At 46.6% G+C, this 25,381-nt stretch overlaps 1 protein-coding gene across 1 annotated transcript in view; it reads right to left on the bottom strand.

Moving 5' to 3' along the window:
- The window catches only part of pdcd11 (programmed cell death 11), a 70,521-nt gene that overhangs the window by 20,329 nt on the left and 24,811 nt on the right, over positions 1 to 25,381 (bottom strand). The window contains exons 17-27 of the mRNA XM_072239066.1: positions 22,186 to 22,281; positions 18,746 to 18,965; positions 17,496 to 17,645; positions 17,165 to 17,280; positions 12,737 to 13,254; positions 11,001 to 11,063; positions 9,667 to 9,769; positions 8,553 to 8,642; positions 6,928 to 7,030; positions 3,472 to 3,649; positions 783 to 839 (exon numbers count right to left, since the gene is read on the bottom strand). Of these exons, the coding sequence (XP_072095167.1) occupies positions 783 to 839; positions 3,472 to 3,649; positions 6,928 to 7,030; positions 8,553 to 8,642; positions 9,667 to 9,769; positions 11,001 to 11,063; positions 12,737 to 13,254; positions 17,165 to 17,280; positions 17,496 to 17,645; positions 18,746 to 18,965; positions 22,186 to 22,281 (1,694 nt within the window). The remainder of the gene's footprint in view (positions 1 to 782; positions 840 to 3,471; positions 3,650 to 6,927; positions 7,031 to 8,552; positions 8,643 to 9,666; positions 9,770 to 11,000; positions 11,064 to 12,736; positions 13,255 to 17,164; positions 17,281 to 17,495; positions 17,646 to 18,745; positions 18,966 to 22,185; positions 22,282 to 25,381) is intronic.

Genomic DNA, 25,381 nt, shown 5'->3' with positions numbered 1-25,381 from the left:
GACAAAAAAAAAGCCCAAACCTCTGAGTGGCATGACCGCAAGTTGTCCTGGTCTCGCTTGCTCTTCCACTGAGCAAACACCGGTGAGTGGCACCGAAGGGACAGACTAGCCCCTAACCCAGTACAGATCCAATGCACCCACAGAGCCCTGCTTTCTCCTACACCGCCATGGCGCCTCCTCTCCTGGGTGACTGCAACACACAACCCCGTGACAAGGGTGCAGTCCTTGCCACAGCTGAGGCAACGCAGCTCACTGCCCACCCCCCCACTGTTAATCTCACCAATGAACCGGACTTGCAGTATTGTACGTTGCCAATGTCCAACATGGTCTTGATATCACAATAAAAATGTCCAAGACAATTACTCGCACTGCACGCCACCCAATGGTACACAAGTCCAGATGACAACGCAACGGTATTCAATAAGTCCAGCTCCATCGCTATTGAGCAACTTACTGATGGGATAGTCCATCAGCATTTGAGGTTTGTAAAAAGGTGTACAAGACAAACAGATACACTGAGTGTACTGCCCTCCTCAGAAGGAAGAGAAGCACCTTCAATGTGGTAAAGCAGCTTAAAACAACTCAGGGGAGTAAAATCAAGTATGTTTGACAGCAGGTATGTGATCAACTGTTGCTCAAAGATGGTGGTTTGAGGACCCACTCTAAAGGAAGCATCAGATGCAGTAACTCAAGTAAGGAACGCTGATGCATCGGGGAAAGGTAGGGGTATGGATAAGTGGCCTGGGGACTGCGAGAGAGAGAAGGGAGGGAGGGATACTCACCTGGATTTCCTTAGAGAAACTCCTAGCTGATTCTTATCTTTGGAAATAACACAACACCTGGAGAAATATAGGAGAGAGATTCAATGTTACTCAAGTATTGGAGAAATTCAGCTGATAATTACTTGGGGACCAAGAAGTGGACGCACAAAACCTCCTCCTCTCCTTGGTCCAACAGCCCCTTCTCACCTCTAAAGGTCAATATATACCCCTTTCACTCTCACAAAAGCACAAGGACAGCCTTGTGGCTGTTCTGCCGTTCAATGGGATTGTGACTCTTCTTTCACTCAGCATCGCTTTTGTGCACTAACCTCATACCCCAATTCACTGAGTACAGACAGTCCACAGGTCCTGTTCTTGTTCCTGAGAACTGTCTAAACCTATAGTGTCAAAATCGTCTGGTTTCTGTAGTTACCTATGTTGTATCACTCTGCATACACTTGTTACCGTTCTTTCACCACATTGAATGATCACCTTCAAGGTGTATATACTTACTGAATTCAGTCATTACTAACACCAGAAACACTATTACCAACAACTTGGAAAAGTCAAGTCATCATAATGCAGGGAGATCCAGTAACTAACAATATCTTGTTAGCAAGGATGTAATGCTGAGGTTTTATAAGGCATTGGTCAGACTGCACAAGCAGATTTGAGCTCTTTATCTAAGGAAGGATGTGCTGGCACAGGAGAAGGTCCAGAGGAGGTTTCTGAGAAGGATCCTAGGAATGAAAAGGTTAACATATGAAGAGCATTTAATGCCTCTGGGACTGTACTCACTGGAATTTAGAAAAATGAAATCTACCAAACACTGAAAGTATTGGATAGAGTGGATGTGGAGAGGCTGTAACCTACAGTGAGAGATTCAAGGTCCAGAGGGCACAGCCTCAGAATACAAGATGAGGAGGAGTTTCTTTAGCCAGAGAGTGGTGAGTCTGTGCAATTCATTGCCATAGATGGCTGTGGAGGCCAAGTTACTGAGTATACTTAAAGCAAAGGTTGATATGTTCTTGATTAGCAAGGCATTGAAGGTTACAGGGTGAAGGAAAGTGAAAGGGGTTGAAAGGGATAATGAGTTGGCCATGATGGAATAGTCACGCAGGATGGGTTAACTGGCCTAATTCTGCTCCTATGTCTTATTTGTCTTGAATACTCTCAGTGACTGAACTTCCCAAAGCACTTGGGTAGAGAATTTCTCACATTTACTGCCTTCTGGATCTCACCTCAGACCTGAACAGATGACCCTTGACTTTGTGACCTCTGGTTTGAGAGTCTCAGCCAGGAGAGTCTTCACTCCTTTGTCTACCTTACAGTAATTGTTCTGCCCACCACCGTGTAGTGACCACAGACTGTACTGTGCTCCCTTGCCCATACTGTTCCACCACCACCTAAAAAACCTACCATCTCCACCAACAAGGGAAGCCAACAGGAGGTCCCCCCAGCTCACATGTGCCCCGGCTTGGAAATACAAACTCGTCCTGTTGCTCTTCCAGGCACCCTTTACCAACTACCCCTAGAGCTTTCTTTGGGGATACCCCTCCTCCTTCCTCTGCTCCCATACATAGTGAACTTTAGCAACCAGTTAGCATGCGTGGTGCTGCCATACTGGAAGCCCAGGTGGGTGGGTGGGAAAGGGGCTGGGTTTGCTGCTGTTGGTGTGCGTGTGTTGTTCCGCTGAACACTGTACGCATGTTATGGTGGTGCTGAGTGTGTGGCAACACTCGCAGGCTGCCCCCAGCACATCATTATGTTGGATTGGGTGTTAACACAGGCAATGCATTTCACCGTAGGTTTCGATGAACATATGATTGATAAATAAATGAATCTGAATCTGGAAAGAGCGCAACACTGACCCCTGCTGGCAGAGACAGAATTGCAGCACCAGTTGGATAGGATTACTGGTGCCCTGCTGAGCTCCTGGCCACTCCAGCTGGTTCCTTGATGCAGATGTGCAGCACCCACATCCCCAGCACTGCGCTGCATGGTTTGCAACATCGCACCCTCCAGTCCAGTGCCTTTTGCACCGCAGTACTCCCTTGACAGAGAGACTCCAGTCATCCAATAATACAGCACAGTACAGGCCCTTCGGCCCATGATGCAGTGCCAAAATTTTAACCTATTCTGAGAGCAATCCCATCCTTCCCCTCCACATGGCCCTCAAGTCTTCTAACATCCACGTACCTATGTATCCCGAATGTATCTGTCTCTACCACCACCCCTGGCACTGCATTCCATGAATTTACCACTCTTTGATTGAAAAACCTGACATCCCCTCCTTCACTTTTCTCCAATCACCTTAAAATTATTCCCCTTCATACAGCCATTTCTATCCTTGGAAAAAGCCTGTGTGTGTCCATTCTATTTATGCCTCTTATCATCCATATACCCCGATCAAGTCACTTTTCATCCTCCTTCTCTTCAAGAGGAAAATCCCCATTTGCTCAATCTACCCTCATCAAACATGCTCTCTGGTCCATGTAACATCCTAGTAAGTCTCCTCTGCACCTTCCAAAGCTTCCACATCTTTCCCACAATGAGCTGACCAGAATGGAACACAACATTGCAAAGTGGTCCATCACAGCGTCTCCAGACTGGGAGCGTGAATCTGTCAGGGAAGAGGTAGTACTGGCCAGAGCCAACAGGAGTGGAGGGTGCAGTCAGCCACCCCAGGCCCCACGGCTCCCACACCCACCTGACAAGGCTGCCCGGGACGAGTCCCTCCAGCGGCGACTCACTGTACGAATCCGCCAGGTCACACAGCCCTGCGCGGCCGGTCTTTCCGAGGGGCAGGCCAACGACTACCCCGATGCCGGGGAGGACTTTTTTGATGGTGCCCAGAGTCACTGACCCTTCATCCAGCGAGCACAGACCTGGGGAAGAGTTTCAGGAAAGTTACTGATTTAACAAAGCACACAGGCCCAAACACCCAGAGTAAAGAGTCACAGGCACTTCCACAGCAGGGTCCATCCAGCCTTAAGTCTGATTTATACTTCTGCGTCAACTCGACGCCGTAACCTATGCAAGTGGCCGACACGTGTTGTGAGCACTTATACTTGTGCGTTGGTGTGTCTGCGTCGCTCTGCAATTCGGGCACATCGCGCATGTGCACACACCTGCCGGCGCAAGGCTTCATGGTCACGGTAGTCTTTCTTGGGGTAAACAAGTTTAAAGCGAGTGTCTTTTTTTGTAAAAGTGAAATGTGTCCTCCATAATTTCGGAGGTCTGTAAAGCTTTATGGAAAGCACTGCAGCCAGAGTTCCTTCCCTGCCCTTCAGTCGCCCGATGGGAAGCTATTGCAGCGTAGGAGGAAATACGATGCTACCAAGTGGACCGATCACAGCTGTTCGGTCTGTGTTGCTGCGACGCGCAGTTACATTTTGGGAGAGGTGCGCGTCAGGCTCTGGCGTAGGGATCCGCGTCGGCTCTGCGTAGGGTTTGCGGCGATGCAGTACTTACAGCGTCGAGTTGACGCAGAAGTATAAATCAGGCTCGATTCCCAGCTGAGGCTGCAGGGGCAAAGTCAGTGTGGAAAATGCAGCAAAGCAGGGGTTAAAATGGTGCACTAATAGAACAGAACGCACCTTGCCTTTCTGTGCTTACAGTCACAGTTAGCACGATGAGCGGTGCGCAGACACAGTGCAATCACCCAGGCTGGACGTGGCCCTTGAAAGCCTCATTCTTGCACAGCCTTTCTGTTCGAGCCTGGGAACCAACGTCACCAAGCATACCAAGACAAGGTCAAGATGCAGATGAAGGATCCTAGGGCAACACGTACTATTGGCCAGTTATGTGACTAATTTTCAATTATTATTGGCTTCATCACCCTGATTTAATTGGTTATTAACATCCGATACACGCATTATGATTGGTATTTAGATGAGATTCAGAAGTGCACAAGTTTCTATTTGATGAATGTTTCTACCCGTTAGTCAATTCTGAATAAATACGACATTTCTTTGTTCAAACTTCAGAACAGTTTGGTGACAAGGGCCATGCTGTTCCTCTTGTATACAACTAAATAAAGGGCAATTGAGGAACGAGTGCAAATCGGTGGCCACGGGAAATGGGGAAGGCCTTAGACCAGGGGTTCCCAATCTGTTTTTATGCCAAGGATTCCTACCGTCAATCACGGACCCCAGATTGGGAACACCTGCTTAGAGATACACAGAAACCGAACAGGGGCTTTTGTGTAGTGTGAAAATGCTCACCCTAGTTAACCTCCAGGTTGAGTCGGTAGTGAAGAAGGCGAATGCAATGTTGGCATTCATTTCTAGAGTAATAGAGTATAGGAGCAGGGATGTGATGTTGAGGCTCTATAGGGAGCTGGTGAGACCTCACTTGGAGTACTGTGGGCAGTTTTGGTCTCCTTATTTAAGAAAGGATGTGCTGACGTTGGAGAGGGTACAGAGAAGATTCACTAGAATGATTCCGGGAATGAGAGGGTTAACATATGAGGAACATTTGTCCACTCTTGGACTGTATTCCTTGGAGTTTAGAAGAATGAGGGGAGACCTCATAGAAACATTTCGAATGTTGAAAGGCATGGACAGAGTGGATGTGGCAAAGTTGTTTCCCATGATGGGGGAGTCTAGTACGAGAGGGCATGACTTCAGGATTGAAGGGCATCCTTTCAGAACAGAAATGCGAAAAAATTTTTTTAGTCAGAGGGTGGTGAATCTATGGAATTTGTTGCCACGGGCAGCAGTGGAGGCCAAGTCATTGGGTGTCTTTAAGGCAGAGATTGATAGGTATCTGAGTAGCCAGGGCATCAAAGGTTATGGTGAGAAGGCGGGGCAGTGGGACTAAATAGAATAAAATGGATCAGCTCATGATAAAATGGCGGAGCAGACTCAATGGGCCGAATGGCCTACTTCTGCTCCTTTGTCTTATGGTCTACCCTCTCTGACGGTGTAGTCAGTCTCTCAGGCTGAGGGCACAGCTCCTCCAGTAACTGCCTTCACTCCCTCCTGCTCATCTCCCTCAATCAGTTCCACAGCCTCTGGACGACAGTGTTGGGAGGTGTGTGTGTGTGTACACACCAGAGACCAGTTCCACAGCCGACAGCTCACTCCTGATTCTCAGAGACCTTTCACCCCAAACACAAAAGACCATAAACTATAGAAGCAGAATTAGGCTATTTGGTCCATCGAGTCTGTTCATCATTCAATCACGGCTGATTTATTATTCATTCTAAACCCCATCCTCCTGTCTTCTCTAGGGTCATAGTCACTGAACAGTACAGTGCAGAAACAGGCCTACATAATCCGAGCAAACTGTTATTCCGTCCAGTTCCATCGACCCACACCCGGATCATGGCTCTGTGCACCCCTCCCATCCATGCATCCAATCTTCTCTTAAATGTTACAAACAAATCTGCACCCACTACTTCTAATGGCAGCTCGTTCCACATTCACACCACCCTCTGAGTGAAGAGATCCCCCTCTCAGATTCCTCTTAAATATTTCACCTTTCACTCTACACCTATCACTTCTAGCTCTAGTCTCACCCAATCTGAGGTGAAAAAGCCTGCTTGCATTTACCCAGTGTGTACCACTCATCATTCTGTACACCTCTGTCAAATCTCTCGTTCTCCTGCACTCCAGGGAATAAAGTCCTAAATTATCTAACCTTTCCTGATAACCCAAATTCGCTATAAATCAACAACTATATAGCGATTTGGGGGTCAACGTGCCTGATTGATTTTGCTTGGTTCTCATGCGGGAGGGATTGGGGGGTTGAAACGCCTGTTCTGTTTTTGCAGGGAGGTGGGATTTCAGGTTTGAAGATTGTGCTGCTTTTCTTTTCTTTCTTGGTTTCATGGCTACCCGGAGAATTGAAAAATTTCAAAGTTGTATACTTTGATAATAAAGCGAACCTATCAACCTCCCACGTTAAATACTTCCAATGACTTGGCCAATGATTATTTCTGCTCAACCGCAATATCCTCCCCACCCTATACGTTCCTATACCCCATCCACACGTCAGAACCATCAGCCCTGTCCAGTCCCTACATTCCTCACCATTTGACCATGGGACATCTGGCGTTCAGCAGGGTTTTAAATAAAAACACGGGCCATCAGATTAAACTCAGTATCAGCCCCTCCCCCACCCACCTGCCCCAGCCACCACCCACCCCCCCCGTTCTGACCTGTGAGTGAAAGAGAGAGCCTCGCCCCTGTACTATCTGGGCCGATCACTGTTGCAGTCAGCGCCTGACCGGGCTGGAACGCTCGCTTGGGGTGCTTCATACACTGAACGTGAGGGACAGAAAGAAAAATCTTTTAGTGGACACTTATACAACAGAATCAGGTTTATCATCACTGACATGTGTCGCGAAATTTGCTGTTCTTGTGGCAGCAGTAGTGCAGGACAAAAAGTTACAAGTTACAAAATTAAACACACAATGCAAAAGAGGAATAACGTTGTGATTGTGGGTTCAGAAATCTGAAGGCAGAGGGAAAGAAGCTGCTACTAAAGCATTGAGCGTGGGTCTTCAGGCTCCTGCACCTCCTTCCCAATGGTAGTAATAAGAGGAGATCGTGTCCTGGATGATAAGGGTCCTTAATAAGTGATACTGCCTGCAAGGCACGCTGAGACAATGCTGTTTATGCTGAGCCAGACTGTATTACCAGAAAGGAACCACATCAAGTAACATACACTACAGGGTGCATTAAACACGTGAAAAGGATAAATGTGCAGGGCTGCAGGGGAAGAATGGAAGAGTAAGGGGGATGGCATTGCGTCTCACAGAATGGATGGAGCAGGGGAAGAAGTGGGTGACACCTCCTCCCACAGCAAAGATGAAGAGGGTAAGAATAAGCACAAATGAAGCAGGGAAGAGGGGAACAGTAAGGGGGTGAGACCTCCTTTCACAGTGCAGATGAAGCGGGGAAGAGGGGAAGAATAAGGGGGTGACACCTTCTCTCACAGAGGGGAATCTGCATCTCGGTTTTTTTGCACTACCTTACTTTCCATTTTTCTATTTATGATTTATAATTTAAAATTTTAATATGTACTATCAATTTGTAATCCAGGGAGCGGGAAGCGCAGAATCAAATATCGCTATGATTATTGTATGTTCCAGTATCAATTGCTTGGCAACAATAAAGCATAAAGTATAAGAATAAAGGGGAGACATCTCCTCTCACAGCGAGCATGTAGTATCTTCCTGATCTGCAGGATCCAAAGGAGAGGCTCATGTTTCATCCACAGATCCCAGACAGGTGGAACGAGACCCTTCCCACATCACTGGCAGTGCACCCCCTCTCCACAAAGCACCAGCTGTAAGATCGGGGTTCAATTCTGCTGCTGTCTATAAGGAGCTTGTACGTCCTCCCCATGACTGTGTGGGTTTCCTCCAAAGATGAACAGGCTAGTGTCAGAGAGTTGTGGGCATGCAATGTATATATTAAAAGCACAGTGACACTTGCAGGTAGTCCAACACAATTCTCGCTGATCTGATTTGATGTAAACGATGTATTTCACTATATGTTTCGATGTGACAAATAAAGCAAATTGTTAATCTCCCTATATCTTTTGTACCTGCTGGCTTCATCAAGAGGAACAGGCAGGGAGATTAGTATGCAGCTCAGCCACAGGTTATCGCTTGCACAGGCGAATGGTATCCCAGCCAGCCTGGTATCTCCCAGGCATGCTCCGGGGCCACTGGACGTTCCCAGCAGAGAGGGAACAGACAACCCATTGCTGAAACTGAGATGGCAGCCTCTGAACCCCAAGGAAATGGTGGAAACACCCATACAACCTGACACTCACCTTGTGACTGAGGGACAGCAAGAGCTGCTCGATGTTCCCATGGATATCGTGGGTCACTTCGACATCCAGGCATTGCTTGGCACTGTAGTACTGGGGACAGGAGAAAGGGTAAAACACATTGAGCCACAGTAGAGAATTACAGGACACACAATGGGGGAAGAGGGTAACAGCCACGTGCAGAGGGAAGCTGGGTGAGTGAGACTTGAGGGACCATGATCAAATAGAGTGGTTTTATCATCTGGGACAGCCCAATAGGCACCAGTCCAGGTGGGTTCAAAGTTCAAAGTAAATTTATTATCAAAGCACGTGTATATTAGCAAACATTATTCTAAGGAAAAATAGAAATAAAATAGAATTTACCAAAAAAAAATAATCTCCAAGGGGACTAAAAACTTGTCATGGTTTGGAGGCTTGCATGCCTCAATGATCTGGAGAGCACTGTTGGCTGGAGTTAGGGCTTTATGCTTTGGCTCTTGGTAGGGTCACCCATGCCAAACAGGTCAAAGGGTTGAGGCCAGACGAAGACTGGTTGACCGGACCTCCAGATTTGGGGGTTCAGCTCAGGGCTAACAACCCTGATGGTCAAACAAAACTGTTATGGAAACAGTAATGAAGAACCCTTCCACTTCTGTGTGCGAGGCAGAAATGAGTTCCCTGAACCACGCCTGGGGCGCAGTAGAGAAGATGGCCAAGGACAGACAGATGGAGGACCTTCATTGCTACCTTAAATGCCGGTGGCATAACAGGCAAAAGTTCTTACAGAAAAAAAACTTATGAAATGTTAACTGGGCAACTTCTGCATCCAGCCCTCCTACCATCGTTACCAGAACCCAGTGAGAAACAGCATCACCATTATCATGCAGTCAATGCCACCAGCCCTGGGACCAACTCTCATCATCCAGTGTTCTATAACCCAATGGCCATGTGCTGGGACAACCCTGACTCTCGAAAGGGCCACACTGGTAACTCTGTCACAAGGCAACTGTGCACTTCAGTGAATACGCAACCCCAAAGTGACTACCTCGCTGAAGCACAGTCCACAATCACCCTTCCCCGAAAGTGCACAGCACTACCCGCCCCGAACTCAACACCAGAAAGACATCAGTGTCAGTACCCTGTACACGTAGCAGGTCAGTACTTGTCCCAGCTTGAAGGCCCGCAGCCTATCCACCAGTTCCCCATCCTGCGGTACGGCGGTACGCTTCTCTGACAGTTTACTGCAAGGGCAAGGGCAACAGAGGGAACAAGCCCACAGTTATAAGGTTAGATCCAAGTTCAAATTTTGTTTAAACTTTCGAGAGGCTTCTTTGGGAATTCATGTTCCTGTGGCTCTCAGAATCAGGTTTATTATCACGGACATGTTGTTCTACTGAACACTGTGGGCATGCTGGGTTGTGATGGTTAATGCAACAGATGCATTTCACTGTATAAGATGTATTTGATAAAGGAAAGTTGATGAAGGCAAGGCAGTGGATATTATCTACATGAGCTATAGCAAGGCATTTGACAAGGTCGCGCATGGGTGATTGGTCAAGAAGTTTCAGTTGCTTAGCATTCAAGATGAGGCAGTAAATTGGATTAGACATTGGCTTTGTGGGAGAAGTTAGAAAGTGGTAGTAGACGGTTGCCTCTGACTGGAGGCCTGTGACTAGAGGAGTGCCACGCACACGGATCGGAACTGGGTCTGTTTGTTTGTCATCTATATCAACAATCTAGATGATAATGTGGTTAACTGGATCAGAAAATTTGTGGATGACACCAAGATTGGGGATGTCGTGGACAGTGAGGAAGACCATCAGAGCCTGCAGCAGGATGCGAGCTCGATGTCAACGTTTAAGAGAAGTTTGGACAGGTACAAGGATGTGAGGCGTCTGGGTGCAAGAAATTTAAATGGTTTGACACAAACTAGATGGGCCAATTGGCTGGTCACTGTACTGTACTCTTCTATGATTTTATGGTGTTTGCACAATCTCACTGCTGAACTCCCTCTATCTTACACTGATGGCTCCTGTTCTGATCCCTCCCAAGTGTAAATACCCTATCACCCCATCAAACTCGTTCACAATTTTAAAAACTTTCTGTAAGAACCTTCAGGTTCACTTTTTCAGAGAAAACTGAACTGCTAAGTGCTCCCAGAATTTTCTGTTTTTATTTCAGCTTCAAATATTGTGCTTTTTTGTGAATTGCCAGTCTGTTCAATCCTTCCCTTAGTTTTAACCCACTATATTTTTTGTATTCATGATTCTTCCTTGAGTATACAAATGGAACTGAGGCGGGCACACTGACTGGCATGGATAAGCTGGTCGAAGGGCCTGCTCTTTAGTGACTCTATAGTGACTGAACATCGTTTTTATGTTGTGTGGACCTGACTTGGTTATGGGTTGCACTCTGAGTGCCCTGTAGAACCACAACACCAGACCCAGCGTTCGATATAGTGCCGTCTCTTACCTGGGTCGCAGAGTCAGCACCGGCTGATTCACAGTGAAACCCGAGTGTGTGATGGGCAGAAACCTAGCACGAAAGGGAGACAAATGTGTATGTTAGTCAGTCACAGGAAACACTGAGAAATTTGCTCCGCAAGGTCAGAGGTAAAGCAACCCCCACCCCCATCACCACCGGCATTTCAGGAAAACCCACCCACATTCAGCACACAGCTTCATTCAGGGGTGGCACAGAGCACAGGGGCTGGCGTAATGCTACAACAGTGCCAGCGACTCCCCTTCAATCCTGTCGCTGTCTGTAAGGAGTCTGCACGTTCTCCCTGTGACCACATGGGTTTCTTCAAGGTGTTCCAGTTCCCTCCCACATTCCAAAGACCGATGGGTTAGTAGGATAATCGGTCAGATGGGTATAATTGGGTGGCGTGAGTACACTGGCTGGAAAGGCCTATTACCATGCTGTAGCTTTAAAAAATAAAGGTCTGCCTACACTCACCCCAGTTGCCTGCATTACACCTCAGCACCTTTCCTGTCCAGATACTTGGGCTCATTGGGCCCCAGTTGCCTGCATTAGGCCTCAGCACCTTTCCTGTCCAGATACTTGGGCTCATTGGGCCCCAGCACCTTTCCTGTCCAGGTACCATGTCGCATCTCTAAATCTAAACCCCTGTGGTGTGGGAGACGGTGTGTGGAGACATTCAGGAACCCCTGCACTTTCTAAAGAGCTGCAGTGAACTGCAACCTGGGTACAGGACTGAGGACATGTTCCACACAGAGCACAATAAACTTCAAAGCTGAGTGAAGCAACGCGGGATGTTCGAGGCACCAGAGAAAACAGTGCTCAGCTCCCACTGCAGTAAACAGGGAGGAGAGCTCCTTAATGCTTGGGGTGGGAAGGAACACAGCACTGGGCTATAGCACGTGCTGTTAAACAGGGTCCTTCCTTTTCCCTCTGGTATCCGTAAGACATCTTCGTGCTGCACTGAGGAGTTGGGGGTTTTTGCAGAGAAGGGGAATTCGGAGTTATGGGGAAAAGGCAAGATGGTGGAGCTGAGCTCATGGTCAGATCAGCCATGGTCTTACTGAACTGTGCAGCAGGCTTGATGGATCAGATGACCAACTCCTGCTCCTCCTCATGCTACCCCAGCCAACAATCACACCTCATCAAAACCACCGAGGCAGATTACCCTGTAAAGGAGACCAGAATATGGCTGACAACAGTGACATACCACCTAGCGCCTATTCATACACTGTCACGTCCATCTTGGCGGGGTTCTTTTATTGTTTAAATTACCTTTTATTTAGAGGTATGGTGCAGAACAGGCTCTTCGAGCCGCAAAGCCCAGCAACCCACCGATTTAACCCTAGCCTAAACATGGGGCAACGACCAATCAGCTTACTAACCGGCACGTCTTTGGACTGTGGGAAGAAATCAGAGCACCCAGAAAAACCCATGCCTGCCACGGGGAAGACGTACATACTCCTTACAGAGGATGCAGGAAATGAACTACTAAGTCTGAAGTGCCGAGCAGGAATACTGTTGCACTAACTGCTACGTAAACCGTGGTGACTAATGAGGCATGGACAATAAACTCTGCTTAGCAGTCAATACTAGCTTGCTCCGACCAGAGTGATGTGATGATGCTACTGTCCTGCAGTTGTGCAGATGATGCTGGTTTTCCCACAACCCCAGTGCAGTACAGTCAAGCCGCAACCCACAGCTACCACCCACCCACAGCCACTTACTTGTGGGACTTTGTCTCTTTGCCTCCAATGACCTTTGCAGTCACCGTGTTGCCGATTTTCTGGCTCGATGTTGGAACCGTTCCTTCGGCGACATGGTCGAGGATCTCCGAGGCGTGAACGAAGCCAGTCATGCCGCCTGGCAACGTGACGAACAGGCAGGTCGGCCGCACCGACTTCACGGTCCCAGTGACGACATTGCCAATGCACAGGGTATGCTGGACCTGGGAGGCTGCCTCCTCCGCTCGGTCCGGAGGCTCGTAGTTTCGGTCTGATCGCCGGCGTTTACCGGGTCCCCGGCTGGACAGCGGGATGCCCTGGTGCTCCCTGCCACCGGCCGGAAGCTTCACGGCAACTGTCTGCCCTTCGGAGAGCTTCTCCGAGTCGAAGTGGAACGTGTCATTTAGGTGAGAGGCGATGGGAATGAAGGTGAGCTGCGAGGAGCCTGACAGAGATGCGACAGCGACATCCGACGCCACGAACTGCACCACTGCCGACTGCAATGGAGCTCCCTTCAGCTGCTGCAGGAACGCATAACACAAACACCGTTAACTGCACATTGCTAACTCAGAAATCGTTTGCTAAATGTGAAAGCACAGAGCACAGAAGCCTATTTGGACCTGCACTGGCTCTTTAAAATTCCGTTCCCCACCCCTGGATGCTACCTGGAATACAGCAAGAAGCTTCAGGTACAAGGTCTATGGGTCATAGACTTTAAACTTTGTACAAAACATAAGCACATTGTGACATAAACAGTACGGAGAATGGAGTGATATTCCGGAGATGCCTGTCGGCACGGTCAGCTTTCTAAAAGAAACTGGACAACAGATCGCAGAGAAAGAGAGGAGTAAAATTACAGGAAGGATGTGGAAGCCTTAGAGAAGGTGCAAAGGAGATTTATCAGGATGCTGCCTGGATTAGTGAGTGTTTCTCACAAGGAGAGGTTGAACATGCTAGAGCTTTTCTTTTGAATGAAGGAGGACGAGAGGTGATTTGATAGAGGTATACGAGATGATAAGAGGCATGACTACAGGGGACAGCTGGAGCCATTTTCTCATGATGGCAATGGCTAACATGAGCGGCCATAATTTTAAAGTGACTCTGCAATGTAATATGGGGGCAAGATTGAAAAGGTTGATGAATACAGGACTGAAGGAGTTACATTTGAATGCATGCAGTGTACGGAATAAGGTAGATGATCTTGTAGTGCATTTAGAGTGATTTTGGGCATCACTGAGTAATGGCTGAGAGAAGATTATAGTTGGGAGCTTAACATCCAAAGATACACATTGTATCAAAAGGACAAGCAGATAAGCAGTGGGACAGGGTGCTTCTGTTGGTAAAAAGTTATAGGCCAGTTAGCCTGACTTCAGTGGTTGGAAAGACGTTAAGAGTGCATTATTAGGATGGGATTTCGGGATACTTGGAGGCTCATGATAAAGTAGGCCAAAGTCAGCATGGTTTCCTTAAGGGGAAATCTTGCCTGACAAATTTGTTGAAATTCTTTCATGAAATAACAAGCAGGATAGCCATCCTTGTGGATGTTGTTTGCTAGGATTTTCAAAAGGCTTTGTCAAGGTGCCGCACAGGAGATTGCTTAAGAGCCCATGGTTTAACAGGAAGGATATTCGTATGGACAGAAGAATGGTTAATTGGCAGGAAGCTAAGAGTGTGACTAAAGGGAGCCTTTTCTGGTTGGCTACTGGTGACTAGCGGTGCTCTGCAGGGCTCGGTGTCGGGATCACATCTTCTCACATAAGATGTCAGTGATCTGGATGACAGAATTGATGGTTTTGTGGCGAAGTTTGTGTATGATACAAAGATAGGTGAAAGGGCAGGTAGCGTTGAGGAGGCAAGAGTCTGCAGAAGGACTTAGATTGAGAGAATGGGCAAAGAATAGGCAGATAGATTACAGTGTAAGGAAATGCATGGTTATACAATTTGGTAGAAGGAATACAGGCACAGACTATTTTCTAAACGGAGAAAATTCAAAAGTCAAAGGTGACGGGGTGAAGCTTAGGATGATGGTGCCCAATAGTGACACCTTTATTTGCATCTTCGGATCAGCTCTATTTCTATCTTTGATATCACTTTTTCCTCCCCCTTTCAAGGTTCTTTTGAAGACCCTGACCCGGAGTTACACGCTGACTTCTGTTCTTTGCGGAAATGAGACCTGCTCTCAGGGCCTCCCGACTGGCCACTTTTTGATGTGCCGAGGACACAGCCTGGAAGACTAGCGCTCCTACAGGGAGCCAGATTTTCATGGCTCTGGAGACGGGCTGATCCAAGGCTGGTGCTGCCTACTGATGTGTCTCGAGAGAACATGGAAGATCGGAAGCAGCGAGCTAGCTGCTTTTAATATCATAAATCAGCGAGTTGTTTTGTTATGTCTCCCCTCTCTTTCCCTTATTAGAGAGAGAGAGATCCTGTGGTATGTCGAATTACCGGGTGAATAAGTAGTCTTTGAATACTGCAAGCCTGTGTCTTTATTGATGCTTTGCTGCGCACTTGAGTGCTCGATGAGGGGGCACCGATGTTTTTTTGCTGGTGGGGGTGGGGGTTGTTGCTTTGCTGCTGCTTATGTGTGGGAGGGGAGAGTTGGGGGGGGACTTTGGGGTTCTAATATTTAACTGTCATTCATTCTTTGGGGCACCTCCTCTGCCTTTGTGAATGTTTGCGAAGAAAAAGAATTTCAGGATATATATCGTATACATTCTCCGGCATTAAATGCGCTTATTGAAACCTAGTGCAAAGGGACTTGGGAGTCCTTGTGTGGGATTCTCTAAACTCGCAGGCTGATGGTAAGGAATGTAAGTGCAATGTTAGCATTAATTTCAAGAGGTCTAGAATATAAAAGCAAGAATGTAACGCTGAAGCTTTACAAGGCACTGAGCAGACCACACTATGAGCAGCTTCGGGCCCTTATCTACGAAAAGATGAGCGGGCATTAGTGAGGGTCCAATGGATTGCCATAGATGGCTGTGGATGCCAAGGCATTGGGTATATTTACAGCAGAGGTTGCTAGGCTCCAGATTAGATTGGGCATCAAAAATTACGGGGAGAAGGCAGGAGAATGGTATGGAGAAGGATTATAAATCAGCAGGGTCAATGAGTTGAATGGCCTGATTCTGCTCCTATGTCTTAAGGTCTTGTGGCGTGGAAGAAGGTACACGGTGGTATCAGAGGCAGTTTCTCTTTACACTGAAAGTGGTGAGTATGGAACATGCTGCCATGGGTAGTGGTAGATAGTTATATATCAGGGACATTAAAGGAACTCTTAGAGAGGCACTTGGATGAGAGAAAAATGTACAGCTACATGGGAGGGAAGGACTAGATAGATCTCCAAGGAAGGATTAGATAGATCTCGAGTAGGTTAAGAGGCCGACATAATACGCCACATTTCTGACTTTCCTCATCCACGGCACAGACGAGCTCTAGGCCGAGCAGCTGCCCCACAGCTCCAGTGACGCTGCTCTGATTCTACCAGGAGCTGCTCTGAGACCTGTCACAGACTCAATGGGCTGAATGGCCATCTTTCCTGCCACATATATATGAACGATGATTCAGGTAACCTCTCGGGTCCAAAAAGAACGGTAACTTCTGTGACCTTTCCTGATAATGAGTCTATTGCTTCTCATCGCATCCTGGAAGACCTCTTCCACAACCTTCCACAGGTTGAAGCACAGAGTCAACAACTGAAGTAAACAATTATTCTAATGCAGGGTCATGCTGCTTACGTCTATAAACATAACTAACCACTTTGTGACAGTCCACACTTGTAAATGTGGAAACTAAGATGTTTTGCTCAACCACCCTCTCCAATCTTCACAGGTCTTGAGCTCTCGTGCCTGTTCATTTTCAAATCAAGCAGTTCCAGACCGGTTACAGTACGGGCTGGATACATGCACAGTTGTCTCCGTACCAATGCATCATAAGCCTCAGTTATTCTTAACAGCCCAGTGGTCCTCTGCCTATGATAACTCTACAGTGCAGTACCAGACCTGTTCCCCTCACCTGGAGAGACCAGACCACTACAGAGTGCACAGTTCACGTTTACTGCTCTCAGCCCACCTTGGCCTGATCGAGTTTTCAACAGGGATGGTCACCCACACCCCCAACAATCACATGGTTCTTCTCCCCTGATAACATAGCCTCCGCTGCCCCGTCATCCAATCCTCTTGTGTTAAATCACATGTCAACTCCACCTGGAAGAAGAGGAGGAGCTGCAAGCTAACCCATTCCCCTGCTCAAAGCCCTCCAACCCCACACTGACAGGGAAAGGCATTGGTGCCTACCACCACAATCTGAACAGTTCTTCACACAGAGGTAAAGACCTTGGAGAGCACCACTCTCACTTTTCTGACTGTAGGCTGAACTCCTGCAGACAATTAAAGGCCCGACACCACCACCACCCCCCCCACATACATGTACCTTTTTGACACGTGCACACAGCAGTTCCGGACGGAGTGAAACATAAACTGTAGAGGAGAGGAGATCGATGAACAGCACGACTGCTGCTGACTGCTGCCCAGGGGTCACAGGTGCTTCTGAGGAAGAAACAAAGGAAGTAATCAGGCCATGTTGGCACCACAGGCACAGCTGAAGGAAAACTAGACAGCATCCCAGGAATAGGGTAGGCCAGGACAGGGCCACAGTAAACACTCAAATTCTGGAGAGTGGTTTGAACCCTTAAGCTTCTGGCCCAGAAAGAAAATTGTGGCCCCATTTCACCAAAAAGCCAACAGATTAGGTGTGAACGCACCCCCTTGGTGATAGCGACTGGCTGTAACAGTCAGCCCGGCAACTTGCTCGCCAGTGAAATGCGCTGTCCCGTCAGACTTCACTGCATCCACGGTAAGTTTCAGCCTCTGTCCAGTGACCAGGCAGCTCAGATTAGCAACGACTGCAGATTCTGAAACAACCAACATCACAGACAGTTAAAGACCCAGCTTGCAACAAGTGCCCAGCACACGCCACTCTCCGTACAACTCCTCACCCAACCCTCCATTCAATTAGATTCTGGCTTGTAACCCACTCCCACCAGATAGCGACTGCTGGTGCTTCCAGTGACATCAGAGAAAATCACCAGTCACAAGGACACCCATGGACAGACCCAGGCTGCAGGGGGATGGTTGCGCAAACGATGATCTCAACAGAACAGTGCTAGCATGAGAAATGAATGGAATAGGACCATCTGTGAAATGTACTGGTATGGGTAAATAACAAATGGTTGAATTTCATGTGATATTAAGAAAACACACGTGCATTTTTCATGATTCAGACTGCAGAAATCTTCCCAACATCAAGGTATACCTGAGCAGTGAATTTAAGAGCTGCAGCCTCTGACAGTCACCACATACTCCACTGAGGGGCACAGAGGTGGAAAACAGACAAAGGTTTTAAAGATGAAAGAGAATAGCTTACTTGTTACTTACATCAAAACATACTGTAAAGTGCATCACCTGAGCCAACAATCAACATAGTCTGAGGACATGCTGGGGGGCAGCCTGCAAATGTCACATGCTTCTGGCGCCAACATTATATGCCCACAATTTACTAAGCTCAACCCATATTCTTTAGAATGAGAGAGGAAAATGAACCCAGAGAAAACTCAAGTGATAACTAGGAGAGCACACAAACCCCTTAGACTATAGTGTGATATGAACCCAGGTCATTAGCATTGTAGTGTCACGTTAACACATTAGGGCTACCGTGCGACTTCAATGTGAGACATTCTACAGGTTAGCCAAATATGGTATTCTCCTTTCACTGAAGGTTAGAGATTCAGGGCGAGGGTCGGGAAATCGAGAGTCGGTTTACAGAGGAAATTAATTGTTACTAGAAAAGGAATTCACTGTTCCTCAACAGTGAATTATGATTGAGACCAACCATAATGGCAAAATATTCAGTGTCTGAATGGTCTCTCACATACACGGGCTGAGTGGAAATTCTCCCTCACAAGAGCATTTGCTGTACCTTGCACCACAAACATTTATCACATTTTGACATTACCCCTCCGGCCCATAAAGGACCTAACGAAATCCAGCTCTGTCAAGTACTGGCTCAAGAGGGCTAGACTCTCCCGAGCGGTGTCCCCAGATCCGCAGTCCGACACTTTCAGAGTCAGCAGTGCTCGCCTCTTCTCCTCATCCAGATTCGTTACCATGGCAACCACTGTCTGTCCCACCGCAAAGTGGTCCGCAGTGTTGGTGACAAACTTATCAGACATGGCCTGGAGAAGCAGGAATATTAATTTACAGAATTACCATTCTGAGGAACAGTAGTTTCTAATATACCCAAACTTCTCCTTCAATACCTCAAACTCCAGCTTGTGACCCTCAATGACCATCTTATCACAAATTAATCCCATCCTGTTTATTATTCAACATTCCCAAATTCCATGTCCTACTTGGTTAGACTCCAATCCACAACTCTTGAGTACTTGTTACTTTGTGAGTACTGAGAACTCTGACTAGATTTCACAACATGTAACTCATTCTTTAGAGTTTATTCCTTGGTATATGATGCTTTTAAAAACTCTTCTGAAATGTTTCAGGAAGCTTCTTAATGACCAACCCTGCTTCTCCAGAGGTTGGCACAGGAAGTAAGCTACAGAGAGTTGTAAAATTAGCCAACTCCATCATGGGCACTAACCTCTGTAGTATCCAGGTCATAAGGCCATAAAATATAGGAGCAGAATTAGGCCATTTGGCCCATCAAGTCTGCTCTGCCATTTCACCATGGCTGATCCATTTTCCCTCTCAGCCCCAGTTCTCTGCCTTCCCCCTGTATCCCTTCATACACTGATCAATCAAACATTTATCAACCTCTGGCTTAAATATACATAAAGACTTGGCCTCTACAGCTGCCTCTGGCACAGATTCACCACTCTCTGGCTGAACAAATTCCTCCTCATCTCCGTTCTAAAAGGACGTCCCTCTATTTTGAGGCTGTGTCCTCTGGTCTTAGACTCTCTCACCACAGGAAACATTCTTTTCACATCCACTCTATCAAGGCCTTTCACCATTCAATAGGTTTCAATATGTCACCCCTCAATCTTCTAAATTCCAGTGAATACAGGTCCAGAGTCATAACACTCTTCATATGACAAGCCACTGAATCCTGGAATCATTTTTGTGAACTTCCTTTGAACCCTCTCCAGTTTCAGCACACCCTTTTGAGATAAAGGGTCCAAAACTACTCACAATACTCCAAATGAGGGTTCACCAGTGCTTTATAAAGTCTCAACATTACATCCTTGCTTTTGTATTCTAGTCCTCTTGAAATGAATGCTAACATCACATTTGCCTTCCTCACCACCGACTCAACCTGCAAATTAACCTTAAGGGAATCCTTCACAAGGACTCCTAAATCCCTTTGCGCCTCAGATTTTTGTACTTTTTCTCAATTTAGAAAATAGTCAACCCTTTCATTTCTTCTACCAAAGTGTATGACCGTCTACCTCCTGGCACTATATTCCATCTGACACTTTTTTGCCCATTCTTCTAATCTGTCTAACTCCTTCTATAGCCTCCCTATTTCCTCTAAACTAACTGGCCCTTTACCCATCTTCGTATCGCCTGCAAACTTTGCAACAAAAGCCATCAATTCCATCATCCAAATGATTAACATACAATGTAAAAAGAATTGGTCCCAACACAGACCACTGTGGAAAACTGGTCACCAACAGCCAACCAGAAAGGCTCCCTTTATTCCCATTCTTTGCTTTCTTCCAATCAGCCACTGTTTTATCCACACTGGAATCTTTTCTGTAATACCATGGGCTCGTAGCTTGTTAACCCAGTCTCATGTGTGACACTTTGTCAAAGGACTTCTGAAAATCCAAGTACAAAATATCAACCAATGCTCCCTAGTCAATCCTGCTTGTTATTTCCTCAAAGAATTCCAACAGATGTCAGGCAAAATTTTCCCTTGAGGAAACCATGCTGACTACAGCCCACTTACCATGTGCCTCCAAGTACCCCAAAACCGCATCCTTAACAATCGACTCCAACATCTTCCCCAACCCCTGAGGTCAGACCTCAGTTCCTTTTCTGCTGCTCTCTCCCTACTTGAAGCATGGAGTGACATTTGCAATCTTCCAGTCTTCCAGAATCATTCCAGAATCCAGTGATTCCAACTAAGTTTTGCTCTATTATATGCCCTCTCTTTGGCTTTTATGTTGGCTTTGACTTCTCTTGTTAGCCATGGTTGTGTCATCTTGCCTTGAGAGTACTTCTTCCTCTTTGGGATGTATATATCCTGTGCCTTCTGAACTGTTTCCAGAAATTTCAGCCATTGCTGCTCTACCGTCATCCCTGCCAGTGTTCTTTTCCAATTAATTCTGGCCATCTCCTCTCTCATGCCTCTGTAATTCCCTTTACTCCATTGTAACATCTGACTTATCTTCAAGGAGTGATGTCTCAGAAAGGCGGCGTCCATCATTAAGGATCTCCGCCACACAGGACATGCCCTCTTCTCATTGCTACCAACAGGAAGGATGTACAGAAGCCTGAAGGCACACACTGAACGATTCAGAAACAGCTTCTCCCCCTCTCCATACTATTCCTGAATGGACATTGAACCCATCAACACTTCCTCGCTACATTTTTTAAATTACCTTTTTGTTTTGGACCAATTTAATTTAACTAATATATATACATATATACACACATACTACAATTCTTTTTTTCTTTATCTTTCTATTCTCATTGCAGTGCTGCCACGAAGTTAACTAGCATTGTTAACCCAAAGTACTGAAGCAAACAGTATCATTATAATTATTCAAACTGTATTGAATTACCATTGACCTTAAGGATATAAAAACGTGGTGTACTTTAAGAGTTTGTGAGTCCCTCCACAAGAATGCCTGCGTGTTGTGATAAATAAAGACTTCTATATCATCAGCTTCAGTGTCTCTGGCGATATTGATCACAGTCACAACAGTAGTATGGGGTTTGTAGGAACTTTGTCACTTTGGATGCAGTTACAGAGTTCCTGACTGGTAAGATACTAGTTTCCTTCCCCATGAGATCTTTGTAAAGCAGATAGGCTTCTACCAATATATGAAATAGTCATAGAGTACTACATCACAGAAACAGGCCCTTCAACAAATCCTGTCTGTGCCAGACAGTTAACATCTTTAATCTTTAACAAATATATCTGGTATCTCTGACAAATTTCACATCATACATGCAAGTCAGTGGAGATAAATTTGCACCTGATTTATAGCCACTTTTACCAAGACCAAACTCGCAACCCCAGGTTCTATCATTTAATATAAACCAGCATTAAATCCTCAGAGCCTCCTCCATGGATTAGCCCAGTAACACAAGCTCTGCCCCAGTGTACCCAGGTATAGCATCATCTGAGCTGTGCGGCGCCTGCAAGGAGCACAACAGCTAACCACGAGACAATCAGAACTCGCGGCTGGGACAGGAAATAGGACTCACAGCTTTGGGAGCCAGGCCAACCAGTCTGTGCGCAAATTCCACAAACACTCCGTACGGCATAATGTTCTTCACCATTCCTGTCATGACCATTCCCACCTAGGAACAAACAGAGACAAGCAGTTACAGGATAGCTTGGTGTCCCTAGCCTTCACGTGAGGAAAAATATGCCTGGGATGAGGAGGGGCAGGGAGGTCAGAGAAGAGGAGGAGGACAATGAGTGTTCATTCACGGAGAGCTGACTGCACTCGAATATGCCAGCATGGCTGGAGGACCAACCCTCAGCAGGGCTGCTGGAGGGAAAATACCAAGGAGCCATTTGCCCCAGGCATTATCATATTTTACATCATACAAGTCATTGATAACAAATATAATTCTGACATATAGCCATGTTGACTTGGAGCAGTCCAAAGGGGTCTGACTGTGAGGAGAACTTTCCTGTGAATCGCTGGAATAATCGCAGTCAATGCGGAGCCATAGAACATGGAACACTACAGCACAGTACAGGTCTTTGCTCCACGATGTTGTAACAACCTTTTAACCTATTCTAATCCTTTCATATATTGCTCCATTTTTCTAATCCCACGTGCCTACCTAGGTGTTTCTTAAATGTCCCCTATCTGTATCTGCCTCTAACTCCACTCTGGCAATGCATTCCATGCACTCACCACTCTGTAAAAAAAAAATCTTACCCCTGACATCCCCCTATCATCCTGCAATCACCTTAAAATTATGGCCCCTTGAATTAGATATTTCTGCAGTAGGAAAAAGTCACTAATTTTCTGTTACAACTAAGCATGCTGCTCAATGCATCAGGTTCATGCCAGTGCCCAGCAGAGCAATCTCATCAACCCCTTTCCCTCTCCTGCAGCCTTGAGACTTGATCTCTTTCACACATAGCTTACCACGGAAATTTTGGGGTGTCTATTCAAAAGCAGAGATAGATACCCAGGCACTGAGTTGACCAGGGGTTATTTAGCTAATACTCTCCAAACCAGCCAGTGCAGACAGAACTGTGGGAACAAGGGATTATGGTCCAGTGATTAGTGGCTTGGGATGGGGAAGCAACCAGGCGATGTCTGGAGCAGAAGGTCTTTGCTCAGGAGCACAATCCAAAGATCCTCTATTCTTCTGAGGATCTGAGCAACTGCAGGGGTCACCCCTGGTAAAGGGGGTTTAACTCTATTTGTCTCCTTTCCTCACAACCTTTCTAATGTCACAGCTTGAGGTGAAATGTGATCAGTGTTGGAGCTGATGTGGATCTCAGCCTGCCCTTTCCCTGATCCTGTCTGGACACTCTTTGCTTTTCACTGTGGGCTAAAAGACCCGTAGCTGGGCTGTACTGCTGTATGTTCTATTGGGCTCATTTCAAAAGCACAAAGCACTGCTCCAATGTGATCTTCCAGTCTTTGCAGTGTGCTGCGCTGTTCAACAAAATTAACTGGTTGGCCAAAACTCCAAATTCCTAGACAACTCCAAAACACCAGAGCAATACTGCTGCAGCAAATGCACAAGATGCTGTGGCTGGGTCTGAGTTACTCTGCTTACATTTGAAAATCACTTCACCCAGTTTACACCCACTGCAGCCTGGCTCCTTGAATCTAGTATGAAAACAAAAGAGAATACAGATGCAGAATCAGGAAAACAAACAGGATGCTGCAATAGAAGTTTCAATGTTTTAGGAACAGCTTCTACCCCACTGCCATGAGATTTCTGAATGGACAATGAATCCATGTACACTACCTCACTATTTTTTTAATCCTTCTTTGCTTTCTTTTTGGACTACAGATTTCTTTTATATTTTCTATTGTAATTTATAGTTTTTACTATTATGTATTGCAATGTACTACTGCCAAACAACAATATATTTTACAATGAATGTCAGTGATATTAAATCTGATCTGATCTACACACAAAGTGCTGGAGGAACTCAGCATGTCAGGTAGCATCCACGGAGGGGAATAAGCGGCCAATGTATGCTGGAAGAACAGAATGGATCACATACGTTTTCCAGTGACCGCAGAGGCTTCTGCCAGGTGCTCTGGTTTTCTCCCACATTCCAAAGATAAACGGGTTATACTGGTCACATGGGTGGCACGGGCCTCTTGTGCTGGAGGGGACCCTTACTGTGCTGAATCTCCAAATAAAAATAAAATAAATAAACTCCACACATCAGGCAGCATCTATGGAGCCAAAAGGCATGTGTCGAAATTTCAGGCCAAGACCCTGCATTAGAGGCTGGTAGGTGCAAAGTAAAATGAGATGGGGGGGTTCACCTGCGCTCCTTCCAACCTTGTCTGCTGCATTCAGAGATATAAAAATGGAGGGCTATACGGTAGTGAACGGTAAGATCAAACTTAAGAGTAGGTTAAAGCGGCTGCACAACATTAGAGGCCGAATGGCCTGTATTGTGTAGCAATCTTCAATGTTCTGTACCCATGATGTGGCCTCCTCAACACTGGAGAAGGGTCTCGACCCGAAACGTTAACTGTACTTTTTCCATAGATGCTGCCTGGCCTGCTGAGTTCCTCCAGCATTTTGTGTGTGCTACAGATAGGAAGAGCATTCTTTATTCTGCTTGGGAAGCTTACAAACCAACATTCTGAACACAGTCTTCTCTGGTTTTATGTAATCGTCAGCCCCGGTGAGGGCTCGGTAACCTACACTCCCAGTGTTCTTCTCCCACACCCTTACCTGCCCACCTGGATTTCTTCTCCCTTCATTCACCTCTCTCATCCCATCTTCCTGCCCTACCTGGTTCCATCTGTCCATAACACCCCCCCCCCCAGTTTCTGTCTATTTCTTCCTTGTGCTGCTAAACACTGAAATCTTCCCTATTCCCTCTCTGCCCTGATCAGGGTCTTGAACAAAGAGCTCACTCTCACCTATTGCCTCCACAGATTCTGCCTGACCGGCTTGAGTTCTTCCAGCATCCTGTTTTTCCTCTCCCTGGCACTTTATTCCAGGCAGACGTACATTTCCAAGTGCAAAACCTCCGGAAGCTCCTGATTTCCACTACCACCACTGTCACATCCCTGCCTCAGCTCAGCCTCCAGCCTCCACCATTCCCACACTTTCCTGTCGAGTCTTCTTCCTCAGCTTTGTGACCCTGCAGGGTCCTCACTTGTACCGGTTTCCACTCACATAGCACCCCTGCGCTTTCTGAACCGCACTGACACACAATATGCTGGAGGAACTC

Source organism: Mobula birostris, chromosome 21 (assembly GCF_030028105.1).
Source record: "Mobula birostris isolate sMobBir1 chromosome 21, sMobBir1.hap1, whole genome shotgun sequence".
Lineage (NCBI taxonomy): Eukaryota > Metazoa > Chordata > Chondrichthyes > Myliobatiformes > Myliobatidae > Mobula > Mobula birostris.
This window is presented reverse-complemented; position numbering and strand designations above follow the sequence as displayed.